This window comes from Chiloscyllium punctatum, chromosome 18 (assembly GCF_047496795.1).
Source record: "Chiloscyllium punctatum isolate Juve2018m chromosome 18, sChiPun1.3, whole genome shotgun sequence".
Lineage (NCBI taxonomy): Eukaryota > Metazoa > Chordata > Chondrichthyes > Orectolobiformes > Hemiscylliidae > Chiloscyllium > Chiloscyllium punctatum.
Window position 1 is genome coordinate 93,768,246 of NC_092756.1, and position 14,026 is coordinate 93,782,271.

The 14,026-nt window shown below is 41.0% G+C and overlaps 1 protein-coding gene across 3 annotated transcripts in view; it reads right to left on the reverse strand.

The window, feature by feature from the left end:
- Positions 1 to 14,026, reverse strand: part of LOC140489344 (protein phosphatase 1 regulatory subunit 12C-like) — a 70,264-nt gene that overhangs the window by 21,644 nt on the left and 34,594 nt on the right. For all 3 annotated transcript variants that reach the window (XM_072588804.1, XM_072588802.1, XM_072588803.1), the window contains exons 10-13: positions 12,176 to 12,358; positions 4,146 to 4,243; positions 1,879 to 1,962; positions 360 to 450 (exon numbers count right to left, since the gene is read on the reverse strand). In XM_072588804.1, the coding sequence (XP_072444905.1) occupies positions 360 to 450; positions 1,879 to 1,962; positions 4,146 to 4,243; positions 12,176 to 12,358 (456 nt within the window). The remainder of the gene's footprint in view (positions 1 to 359; positions 451 to 1,878; positions 1,963 to 4,145; positions 4,244 to 12,175; positions 12,359 to 14,026) is intronic.

Consider the following 14,026-nt stretch of genomic DNA (forward strand, 5'->3'; position numbering starts at 1 on the left):
AAAAGCACATCGAACAATCTATAATCAATTTCCTCAACATGTCATTAATTTGGTCTGGAATAGGTTTGTACCAAAACCAATCATTTTCCAGATGTTGAGAGACCTACTGTGTGGTCCCTGTATGATTTCAGATTTCCAATTGATTTCTTTTTAAAAATAAAAACTATAGACTAATTAATCCTGCATTCAGACGAGAATTGGTTTGGAATAAAAGTATTGACTTTTGAGCAATCCAAAAAGGTAGCTATTGGCAGATATTACTACACTTGGTAGTTAGCAAATTGCAAAAGTAAACAAAGTCACATTTGAAGTCATATTAAAGCAGGTAGTGTTAGTTTTGGTTACACTTTAGCACTGACCTGTGTTGATCGTCTGGACTGTCGAGCATGCCGTGACCGTGCCTTTCTTTGGGATTCTGACTCCTCATCACGCACTGGGGTAAGATATAACCTGCAGAAATGGGAAGCAAGTTTAAAATGAATTGCTATACTTAGAAAACGGCCACACAATCAAATCAGACAGCTTTTCACATCAGTTGGAATGCAAGCAGAATTGCATAACTTGCAAACTTGTTCTGACAGTAACCTTTCTAGCTTTGGGAAAATGGACAATGTATTGAACTACCATCAGTTTAGGAATGGACCTTCATTACAGATAGCTTGCACACAGAAAATTTAGTAATAACATGATCATCTAGCTTCTCAGGATAGGGTAATTAATCCACATTTTAAAATCGGTCAATCATGGGTTATTCAGGGTTCAGGTACACCTGAATTTGTAGCTATTACTGGCTGTAATACATTTCATGAAACATTTTGTCATGCCAATTCCACACAGATCGTTCCATGGTTGAATGGAGTTTTTCCAGAATCATGGTCTTTACAACACTAAGTTCATTGCTTGGAGCGCATAAACTCTATTAGTCTTCCCTGTTACTCCATGAAAGCCCCTCACTATTTTGTACATCTTAATTGGACCACTCCTCAGCATCTTCCTTGGATTCTAAGATGTGCAGAGGATCAAAAGGACCTGTGTGTGCATACCCACAGATGCTTCAAGTCAACTGGATACATGGATAAGACTGCTAGGAAAGCACTTTACTTTATTACTTGAGGTACTGAATACGAAAGCAGGAGGATATGACAGGCCCATATACAGTGTTAGTTAGGCTACAGTTGGAGTACCATGTGCAATTCTGCCCCCTACACTATAGGAAGGGTGTGACTGCCCTAGAAACTGTTCAGAGGAGATTCACCAGGATGTTGTCTGAGCTGGAGTGTTTCAGCTATGAAGACATTCTAGATATGCTAGGCTTATTTGTCTTAAAGCAGACAAGGCTGAGGGAGACCTTATTGAGAAATGCAAAGTAATGAGGGGCATAGATGAAGTAGATATCAAGAAATTTGTCCCCTCATTACGGAGGTCAGTCGTTTTAAGGCAAGAAGTAGGAGGATGGGTGGGTATTTGAAAGGGTGGTCGAGGCATAGGAACTAGTATAACATTTAAGAACTTTTTGGATGAACTTTTGAAATGCCTAGCATAAAAGGCTATAGGCTAAGTGCTGGAAAATGGCAATAGAGCAGATGAGTGCTCAACGATTGGCATGGGCAGAACGGCCTCTTCCTGCACTGTGAAAAACTGACCTTGCTTGGAATAAAACATTTGTATACCCCCATTATCACCTCCTTTTGCCTTAAACCACAATTGTATGTATTCTTTATGTCAGTTCTGACCCTCACCTAATCCCAAAACCGTGAGACTTTACCTGCTTTGTATCTGGCAAAAAAAAACCTGATCACTTTATTTTTATCTTTTAGCTTTCCATCATTCATCTACTGTTTTTGCCCCTGGTAATTCAAATGTCAAAAGCTAACTTACCGACGCCTCTCTTTAAAATCAGTGGTGCCCGGAACATCCTTTGCAATCTGGGAGCTGGGATCTCTAACCTGCTGGTAGGCAGAGCTTGAAATAAACAACAAAACAATTCAGTTTAAAAAAAATAAATAAAAGCGGTCACAAAACAGATCTTTTCAACTTTCAGTTCCAAACAAAGACATGCTGTGAAGCCTCTGCTGCCTATTTCCCTATTTCTTGCTCAGGATGCACACAGATACTAATTATATACAATAGCCTTAAGGAAAAATCAGTTACTCGCAGCTTCACCATAACTCTGGAAAATATTTTCCTCCTTTTAGCTCTCCCTGACTTACTGAGGGAGAGACATGGATATGGCAGTGTAAACAATATAGGATTCAACTCAAAGATCTAAAAGTACAAATCACATTGTACATGGTTGGTTGTGAAGTTAAACTCAATTTGAAAGAAACCTACTAGTACACATGCAACGTAGAGAAAATTTGCTCAAATCCCAAAATACCATTTGCTTAAGAATGCAATGGTACAGGAGCACTGATATAATTTACAACGTATGCACATACTGATTGCAGTGGTTTCTAAAGATTGTAGTGAACTAGCACAAGCTTACTCAAAATTTCCGTAATCTTATGTTAGAGGGAATAGCTAGCAATAAAAAAATTTCCATTAGGTTTTGTATGTTAACACTAAATGAGAAGATAATTTCAGGAGGTTTGACGCCATTTCCTTTTCAGATCAAAAATGGAAAGAACTTCATAAAAATATTCCAACTCATTTTTGGGATCCAACTGAAATTTGCTTTTTATTAAATTGTGACTTACAGGGAAATGCTACTGTCTTTCAAACATAATTCACAGAATTGTTATGCAGAAGGAGGCAGCCATTCAGCCCATCGAGTCAGACAATCTCTCCAAGCATTTCAACTGAGGGCCAATATTATTCTCCTGCCTCCCCCCCTTCACCACATCAGCCCTGCACGTTGATTAGTGAAACATCTAATACCTCTTGAATGCTTGGAATCAAACCTGCCTCCACCATACTTCCAGGCAGTGCATTCTAGATCCTAACGGTGTGTGAGAAAAATAATTTTTTTCTTATGCTGAACACTTTCAAACTCTGGACCTTGATCCACTGATGAGTGGGAACAGTTTCCCCCATTCACTATGTCCACACCCTTACATAACTTTGGAAACTTCTACCAAACATCTTAGCTTTCTTTTTTCCAAAGGAACAGTCCTAACTCCTCCAATCCTTCCTCATAAATCAAGGAAGGCTCATCTCTGGACCCATTCTCTAAAACCTCTTCTACACTCCCTCAAATGCATTCACATCCTTCCAAAAAAAAAGTGTGGCTCCAAAAACTGCTCACAGTATTAAACTGGGAATATAGTGGCATTGTGGTAACGTCTTTGGATGAATAATCCAGAAATTTGGGGTAATACTCTGGGGCATGGATTAGAATCCCATTTTGGTAAAAGAAATTATTTTATTTGTTTATGGGATGTTGGTATCACTGGCTAGGCCAGCCCCTCCCTAATTGACTCTTAACTGCCCTCTGCACAATCAATCACATTGCTATTGATATAGAGTCTGGGAAAGGTCAGAACAGTCAAGGAGGTAGATTTTCTCTCCCAAAAGACATTAGTGTAGTTAAAAGTTTTCTGCTTCAAATCAACAGTGGCGACACAGTGACCATTAGGCCAGCTTTTCAATTCCAGATTCTTGTTAGATACAAATTTTAACCACTTGTCATGGCAGGATTCAAACCCACAATCACGAGGACATTAGCCTGATCCTTTGGATGACTATCCCAGTGACAATACCATTAGGTCACTTCTTCTCCAGTGTTTGGCAAGGAGTATACAACAGAAGAATTTACTGAATCACACAAATGTTACAATGCAGGATGAGGTTATTTAGCTTATGATGTGCCCACTGGCTCGCTGCACAAGTGACTCACTTTATGCCATCACCATCCTATCTTCTCCCCATAATCCTGTATAGATTTTTATTTGAAAAATAACTACTTTCAGAATGCTTCAATTGAACAGTCTTCCACACTTATTCAGGCAATGGATTCCAGATTTTAATCAATTACAACATGAAACAAAAAAAGAACTACTTCTATCACATAATTAATTTAAAATTGGCAAAAGAAATAAATTTATTTTATATCAACCTTTCATTACTGATGACCTTTCAGAACTACATAAGAGGGACTTTTCTCCAGGTAACTGATCAAATATAAAGATTATTTGCCCAATTCTAACCTTATTGCATGCTCAGCTGAAGTCTCAGGCACACTGAGCATCCTTCCAATTGGAGTGGGAGGCACTCTGGCCAGGCGGGTCTCCTGTATTCCTTTGTCCTGCAAGATTGGATGAAGAAAAGAATGTTGCATTTTAGTAGTCACACAAACTTTCTCCAATGCAATCTCTTTTAAGTCGAGAAGGAGCCAGTCATTTTTACAAGAAGTTACAACAAGAAATGTAGTTTCCCAAGGATCCAGAAGCAAGCAGTCACAACAACCTGGGTGGGTCACTGATGGCATTTCCTTAGATGGCGCATCAGAGCACTGAGTTTGAAATTACGGAACAAGATTAACAGTGGAATCACAGCGGAACTCTAGATACAAGCAATGCCACGGGAACCATAGTTGAACATAGGGCCTGTACTGCACTGTAATGTTCTTCGGCCCTCGATGTTGCACCGCCCTGTCATACTAATCTGAAGCCCATCCCTTCTACACTATTCCATGTACGTCCATTTGACTGTCCAATGACGACTTAAATGCACTTAGACATGGCGAATCTACTACCAATGCAGGCAAAGCATTCCATACCCTTACTACTCTGAGTAAAGAAACTACCCCTGACATCTGTCTTATACCTATCTCCCCTCACTTTAAAGTTGTGTCCCCTCGTGTTTGCTGTCCTCATACTTGGGGAAAAAGGCTCTCCCTGTCCAACCTATCTAACCCTCTGATTATCTTGTACGTCTCTATTAAGTCACCTCTCAACCTTCTTCAACGAGGACAGCCTCAAGGCCCTAGCCTTTTGCTCGTAAGACATTCCTTCCATACCAGGCAACATCCTAGTAAATCTCCTCTGCACCCTTTCCAAAGCTTCCATATCCTTCTTATAATGCAGTGACCAGAACTGTACACAGTACTCCAAGTGTGGCCGCACCAGAGCTTTATACAGCTGCAGCATAACTTCCTGGTTCTGGAACTCAATACCTCGAATCATAAAAGGCCAACACACTGTATGCCTTCTTAACAACCCTGTCAATCTGGGTGGCAACTTTCAGGGATCTGTGTACATGGACACAGATCTCTCTGCTCATCTGCACTCCCAAGAATCCTACCATTAGCCCAGTACTTTGCAGTCCGTTTACTCCGGCCAAAGTGTATCACCTCACTTGTCTACATTAAACTCTATTTGCCACCTCTCAGTCCAGCTCTGCATCCTATGTCTCTCTGCAACCTACTACATCCTTCGTCACTATCCACAACTCCACCGATCTTCGAGTCGTCCGCAAATTTACTAACCCACCCTTCTAAGCCCTCATCCAGGTGATTTATAAAAATGATGACACCAACCCTTGTGGTTTGCCACTAATAACTGGACACCAAGATGAACATGTTCCATCAACTACAACCCTCTGTTTTCTTTCAGCAAGCCAATTACTGATCCAAACTGCTATGTCTCCCACAATGCCATTCCTCCGCATTTTGTATAATAGCCTACTGTGGGGAACCTTATCAAATGCCTTGCTGAAATCCATATACACCACATCAACTGCTTTACTCTCATCTACCTGTTTGGTTACTTTGTCAAAAAAGTTAATAAGATTCATTAGGCACGACTTACCCTTCACAAAACCATGCTGACTGTCCCTGATTAGATTATTCTTTTCTAGATGGTTATAAATCCTATCTCTTATAACCTTTTCCAACACTTCAACAACTGAAGTGAGACTCACTGGTTTGTAATTACCAGGGTTGTCTCTACTACCCTTTTTGAAAAAGGGAACCACATTTGCTATCCTCCAGTCCTCAGGCACTATTCCTGTAGACAATGATGATTTGAAGATCAACGCCAAAGGCTCGGCAATCTCTTCCCTTGCTTCCCAGAGGATCCTAGGATAGATCCCATCCGGCCCAGGGGACTTGTCTATTTTCACACTCTGCAGTATTTCTAATCGCAAGGTTTGTTGCTCAGGTTGAGGTTTGCTCGCTGAGCTGTAGGTTTGATATCTCCAGGAGAAAGATATAAATAGAAAGCAGGAGACAACAGCTTCGCTTCACTTGGAGGTCGCCACTGATGATGTTACCTAGCCAGGTAATGAAACGTCTGGATATCAAACCTACAGCTCAGCGAGCAAACCTACACCCTAAAGTATTTCTAATACCTCTTCCTCGTGAACCTCAATCTCTTCTAGTCTAGATGCAAGTAGCTCTGTATCTTCCTCGCCAATATTTTCATTTTCTATAGTGAACATTGTCGAAAAATATTTAGTGCTTCCCCTATCTTCTGATTCCACACACAACTTCCCACTATTATCCTTGATTGGCCCTAATTTAACTCAGTCATTCTTTTATTCCTGACATACCTATGGAAAGCCTTAGGGTTAACCTGGATCCCATCCGCCAACAACTTCTCATGTCCCCTCCAGGCTCTTCTGAGCTCTCTTTTTAGGTCTTTCCTGACTTCCTTGTAACCCTCAAGCGCCTTGAGTTTTCACATTTTGTCCTAACATAAGCCACCTTCTTCTTGACCAGGGATTCTACTTCCTTAGTAAGCCACGGCTCACGCGTTCTATATCTCCCTCCCTGCCTGACAGCTACATACTGATCTAGGACACAGGAGCTTTTCCTTGAATAAGCTCCATATTTTTAATGTGCTCATCCCCTGCAATTTCCTTCCCCATTCTACACTTCCTAAATTTTTCCTAATTGCATCGTAATTTCCCTTCCCCCTGCTGTAACTCTTGCTCAGTGGAATACTCCTATCCCTTTCCATCACTAAAGTAAACCTCACAGAATTGTGATTGCTGTCTCCAAAGTTCTCACCTACTTCCAAATCTAACACCTGGCCAGGCTCATTACCCAGTACTAAATCTAAAGTGGCTTCACCTCTTCTAGGTCTGCCTACATACTGTCAGGAAGCCCTCCTGCACACACTGGACAAAAACCAACCCATCTATAGTACTCCTACTGTAATGATCCAGTCAGTCAATATTTGGATAGTTGAAGTCCCCCATTACAACTACCCTGCCTCTCTCACTCCTATCGAGAATCATCTTTGCTATCCTTTCCTCTACATCTCTGGGACTATTCGGATGCTGAGAGAAAGCTCCCAGCATGGTGACTTCTCCTTTCTGGTTTCTAACCTCAGCCTATACTACCTCAGTTAACGAGTCCCCAAACACCCTTTCTACAACTGTAATATTGTCCCTGATCAACAATGCCACACCTCTCCCTCTTTTACCATCTTCTCTGTTCTTACTGAAACGTCTGAATCCCGGAACCTGCAACAGCCATTCCTGTCCCTGCTCGATCCATGTCTCCGTAATGGCCACAACATCGAAGTTCCAGGTACCAACCCATGCTGCCAGTTCACCCACTTTATTTCTGATGCTCCTCGCGTTGAAGTACACACACTTCAAACCAGGTTCTCACTTGCCAGTGTCAGATACCTGATTTGGGAACTCCCTACTCTCATCCTCTTCTGTACCTGTCCTACAATTTTGGTTCACATCCCCCTATTGTATTAGTTTAAATCCACCTTAATTGCTTTAGCAAATTTCCCACCCAAGATATTAGTACCCCTCTGGTTTAAATGAAGACCATCCTATTTGTAGAGGTCCCACCTACCCCAGAAAGAGCTCCAATTATCCAAAAACCCAAAACCCTCCCTACCAACCTCAAAGCATCTTTAACAGCAAAATGACCCAGGCCCTTAAAATGGCCAATACAAATAAAAATTCTGATCCTGAATCATATGAGATGTCGGGACAAAAGGTCCAAATGTTTGGCCTAGAAGTAGGTTCCAAGGAGGATTTAAAAAAAAAAAGGCAGATGGAAGGCAGAGAAGCTTGTGTAGGGAATTCCAGAACATGAGACCAAGGAATCTGAAAGTATGGAAGCATAGATGTCTAAATAAAATTTCAGAAAGCTCAAGTTCCACTTTCTAAATATTCCTAGAATAAAGAAGTTGCTCCCAACTTCCTTATTTAGTTTATTAGCTTTTGAAAGCTAATTTGTGGCACAAGACCACAGAACTCAAAAAGCAGCATTTAGGTTGGTGATCAAACAGATTGGAATGGACAAAACACCCCAAACTCTCTGCTGTTAAATTTCAAGAAAGTTAAGATTACCTGTAGTGAAACGCAAACTATATTTTGTTCAGAACATAACTTTTGATATTCAGTTTTCTTTATTTAAATGACTTGCAAGAGTAGATTTCATTAAACTTGTTAACGTCTCTTTCGATGATTGATGTTTCTCCTTTCTCAGTGCTCCACTGACAGCAATATTCCATCTGCCCATACCCATCTTTTTCCCAAAACCACATTCTCTTTAACAACATTACCGATACCAAAGATCACCACAATCGGATTACAATAATTGCTATGCAACGTTCAACTACAATGGTGAAAGAAAGGCAGTGACTCTGTTGGAGGCAGTTTCTTCTGAAGTAAAACAATACCTGAAAATATTCTGATTCTTACTATTATAAGCAGCTTTTCACGTGTTCAGGTTTCTACTTTATCAGCTTCCTTATTCTCACAATATCATAAACTGAGCCCAGCTGATGTGGACATTCTTTCCTCTTGGCTCATGTCTTCTCTATATCTCTCCCATTGTTCTTCCAGTATCTACTGGGTCAGATAGTCGTGGGTCCATTGCTACAACTCCGGGCAACCTTGGTTGACACCCCAGTGTAGTACTGAGGGAGAGCTGCATTGTTGGAGGTTCTGCCTTCCAAAATGAGGATATTAAATCCAGTCTGTCCTGTCAGATGGCTGTTGTCCTGTCAAAATATTTGTGCAGGCTGCAGAAACCATACACATCCCATCTTATTCACCATCAGTGTCAAAGTGCACTTGAAGATGGTTTGTAGGAGGGAACTGCCTGTTGGATATACATTTAAAGTCATTCTATTCAGCAACACAGCCTTCAGAGTCCTGCACTCTCAGGTTGATCAAAATAGTTTGAACAGGGGTTTCTCAAGAAAAGGTTAAGCCATTTAATTCAATCGGATGCATCAAGGTGAGTGGGTGCTGTTGCCAAAACATATCAAGGAGGAATACTTGCACAGAAATAAGCAATTTAGCCTAACTAGTGTATGTTGGAGCATTTGTTCCACTCATAGTACCTCTGATCTTCTAATCCTTTCACCATCCAACTAGACATTCAATTGATATTAAAGAGGTTTGTCTCAATCATTCCAAGTAAGCTCCACCTTCTCACTTCTATCAGGTATAGATGTTTCCTTTGAACTCTCGATTTGATTTAAGTGACTGTATTGCATTGATGATCTATGGGTTTGTTCTTCCTATGTGATTCCCCTATATAAAAAATAAAACTTTCATAACTTTAAGGCTGCTATTAAATGTCATCCTGAAAGCTGTATAGTTTTAGCTGATACAGTCTTTCTTGATAACAGAACTGTGAAGTTATACCTAACATCCTCAATACTTGCAGAAGGGTTTATAATAGGTTAAATGAGTGGGTAACAATGTGCAGAAGAATGAAGTTAATATTTTGGTTGGAGAAACAGAAAGTTTTCTTCACATGGTGTGACAGTTGGGAAATTTTGGAATTCAGAGGAATCCGTGATCCACAAACAAATTACAGAAATTTTAACATGCAGATACAGGAAACAGAAAGCAACTTGTAGGTTAATCTTTATTACAAAATTCCTAGAATACAAAAGGAGGAAAGCAGTCTTAGTGCAACTCAGTAGGGCCTTGGTGAGAGAGCACATCTAGAGTATTATGAATAGATTTAGTCTCCCTATCTAAAGGAGGAATTATATACTTCGGAGGCAGTGCTACAAAGGTTCACCAAACCAATTCCTAGAATAAACCAATTGCCCCTGGAAGAGTTGGAGGAGACTAACCTTCTATTTGCTAGAGTCTGAATCAATAAGAAGTGATTGCATTGAAGGATATAAAATTGTTAAAGTTTGACACAGAATTCTGTACTTTGAACAATTCACTTCCTATTACAGCAGTTGAAATCCGTTATGTTTGAAGATAACGTCAAAAAAAATTAATATACATCTTGACTGCTATGCACTGTTTCACCACAAACTAGCTGACAATGTCAATTAGGTGACTCCATAATTGGGTATAATAATTGTGCAGGAAATAAGTTGAGGGTACAGGCAAAACAACTGAGTCATGTTAATATTTCGAAGAACATTTCGAAATCTGTAATTACTGTCTGTGAAACTGAGCAGGCATTCTTACATGTTAATAACTTCCCAGACACTGGGAATCAATGGGTATCAAGGGGCAAACACTCCGCTGGTTAGAGTCAAACCTGGCAGAAAGGAAGATGGTTGTGGTTATGGAGGGGCAGTCATCTCAGCTCAGGGACATCTCTGGAGGAGACCATGAGGGTATTGTCCTAGGCCCAACAATCTTCAGCTGCTTCATCAATGACTCGCCCTCTATCATAAAGTCAGAAGTGGGGATGTTTGCTGATGACTACATAGTGTTCAGCACCATTCGCGATTCCTCAGATACTGAAGCAGTCCATGCTCAAATGAGACAAAACCTGGACAATATCCAGGCTTGGGCTGACAAGTAGCAAGTAACATTCATGCCATACAAATGCCAGACAATGACCACCACCCCTTGACATTCAACGGTATTACCACCACTGAATACCCCAGTCAACATCTTTGGTGTTACCACTGACAAGCTGCTTAACTGGACTCACCACATAAACAGCAACTACAAGAGCAAGTCAGAGACTAGGTACAATGTGGCATGTAATTCAACTCCTGACACCCAAAGTCTATCCACCACAAGGCACAAGTCAGGAGTGTGATGGAATACTCCCCACTTGTCTGGATGGGTGCAGCTTCAACACTCAAGCAGCTTGACACCATCCAGGACAAAGCAACCCACTTAATTGGCACAGTTACAAACATTCAATCCCTCCACCACCAGTGCTCAGTAGCTGCAGTGTTTACTATCCACAAGATGCACTTGCAGAAATTCTGCCAAAGATCCTCAGACTGCACCTTCAAAACCCACAACCACTTCCATCTACAAGGACAAGGGCAGCAGGTACTTGGGAATACTACCACCTGCAAGTTCCCCTCCAAGCCAGTGTCACAAAGGCTGTCCTTTTCTAAAGCTATTCCTTGGGTCAAGGATACGCTGCCCTTGATGTTTTTCAGAGGGGTGATAAACCGGGCCGGGCTCTGATCAGTCTGTACCAAACCACAGATGAAAAGGATTTTGAGAGACCCTTTGTTTATAATGTAAACAGACGAGACTTCAGGCCAAAGTGGTTATATTTTAGAAGTGACCTGTAGAATGAAAAGGGAGTGGTCAGCTCTCTAACTGAGCAGTTTAGTTCAGTCTTGAACTGGTAAGGAGTTCAACAGTGACCGGTATGGAATCTCTCTCTCTCTCTCTCTCTCTCTCTCTTTCTTTCTACCCTTCAACTTCAACTTGTAAGCATGTATTCCATTTATATTGGGTTTTAAAGGGAGTTTGCTTATTGGAACTGTTGTGTATATTCAGAACAGCATAAATTAAGTCTAGTTTGGACAGATCGGAGTTGTGTAGGGGTTCTGTTCTGTGTGTTTATTGTGTGAATAAATTTTTGTCTGTTTTAAAATTTAGTTGTCAACCGAGCTAACCTACTCCAGGTAATTTTCACTGTACACTTAAAACAAATTGCAACGTTATGGTCTGGAGCTGCCTACTTATGTTATGAGTGGTCTGGCCTAGTCTATAACACCAGTCACCACCCTGACTTGGAAAATGTACTGTGGTTCCTTCACAGTCGTTGGGTCAAAATCCTGGAATTCCCTCCCTACTGGTATTGCAGGTCAACCCACAGCAAGTGGACTGCAGCGATTCAAGGCGGCAGCTCACCTCCACCTTCACAAGGGCAAATAGGGATGGGCTATCAATGCTGGCCAGCCAGTGACGCCAAAGTCCCACAGATGAATTTAAAAAAAAAAGCACAACAGAAAGGTGCAACATATTCAGCAAATGGAGAACCTACACTTCAAAAACAGCAAGCCAAATAATGAACTCTACTGACCTTCCCATCAGAGCCCAATCGTGGTGAAGAAGCAGAGCGTTTGATACCACCTAGTGGGATCTTCTCAGCAGAGTGCTGTGCATCAGGTAGCGTGACATAGCTGCCAGTTTTCCGAAGTCCAGTACGCCAAGCTGCAGGAGGAGCTTCTTGCTTGACAGTTAGCTTTGCAAATGAGTCAGTATCCTGCAGAGAGAAAGTAGGAGAGAAAATAAATGCAATGATACCCTTGATAGATATTCCCACTTACATGGATTTAGATACTTGATTGGAAGACGGATGTCTGCAAATAGTAAGAAATGAGAAAGAAGGACACGCACAGGACTGAGTTCTCCCTCGTTAAATGCATTTTCCCCTGGCTGGATAGTCAGGAATCATAGCCTCAGGATAAGGCTCGAGTGGAGGAGAAACTTCAAGCAGAGGCTGTCAATTCTCCATCCTCGTGTGGATGCTCAGTCATATTGATGAGTAACAGATTTATTTTTGAATGATAAGGTTTAAGCAGAGAACACTGGGGGATAGAGGAGGAAAAATGCATTAAAGGTCAAGATCCAGCTACAATCTTATGAACATTGACAGGATAGATAGGAAGCACTTTTTCCATTTGTACAGAATCAAGGAAAAATTATTTCTCACAAAGGCATGTGGAAGCTTGAAACACAGCCTGAAAGAGGGGTTGAGTCAGAAACGTTTGTAACACTTTAGCAGTATTTACATATTCACATAGCCAAAGCTCCCATAGAAGCTATAGATCAAAGATTTGATAAATGGAATGAGCATAATCTGATCTTTGTTAACCTTGACAGATGATGGGCAAAATGGCAGTCTTCTGTGCTGTAAATGTCTGGAAGTCTATACCCTCAAATTACTGGTTTGAGCTGACATAACCCTACATGTGCTGCTGCTTAAAAATCAGGAAATCTTTACGTACTAATGCTCACCTCTCACTTTTTCTTAGGATGTACTTATTATCAATCCCTACATACTCAAGGCGACAGAGGTAGTTTCTATTGTTCAACTGTTTCATTGTAAAAGAACTGAACTGTTGGTTTTGGTTTGAAAAGGAAGCCACAGTAGCAAGTAGTGAAAAGCCAAGTATAAGACATAAAGCTACTACTTTGGCATTGAATGTGGGATTCCAGAGATTCAGCTACTGTTAAACATGGAACCTTTGGTACTATCCAGACTCGACCACAAAATTTGTTATTTAATAAATAAAGCTCAGGAACGTTTGAAAAAGTAGCCAGTGAGATCAGTTACTTACTAAGAGAATAAAACTACAAAGTGCCATTGGTTGAACATACAATAACCTCTTCTGTACAAAAAAGTTAGAACAGATATACAAATACACACAACTCATGTTCTAACATCCAGAATTAACTGGAGGTAATTATGCACAACGTACAAAAATGCAGTCAAATACCCCACAGGTCACATCAAAAAGCAAATCAAGTCAGATCCCAGGGATTTCTCAGCAACCCCAGATATTAGTGATGCAATGAGTCAGAGTCTCAGTAACACTTTACAAAGTTAGTCCAGTTGTCTTTTGAGAATCTTTTGGGATCGTCTCAAAATCACCCCGCCAGACCTGGCCTCAATTGCTCACTCCTGTAGTACACCTGCCTTTCCCAGGTTTGGGAAGCTGGATTTCATCTTTTACTCAGACACAGCTCCAACATTTCAGACAGCTGGCTAGCTTCACTAAACCAGTACTGCCCGGAATTTTTTTCCTAAGTTCTAATGTCCCTCAGTTGTACCAAGTGGCGTAGAGGGCAGTGTGGCAGAAGGGGGCTAATAAAATAGAGATGGAGGCAGCAGGGAGATATAGCAAGTCAATCTGGATTGGGGTAGAGT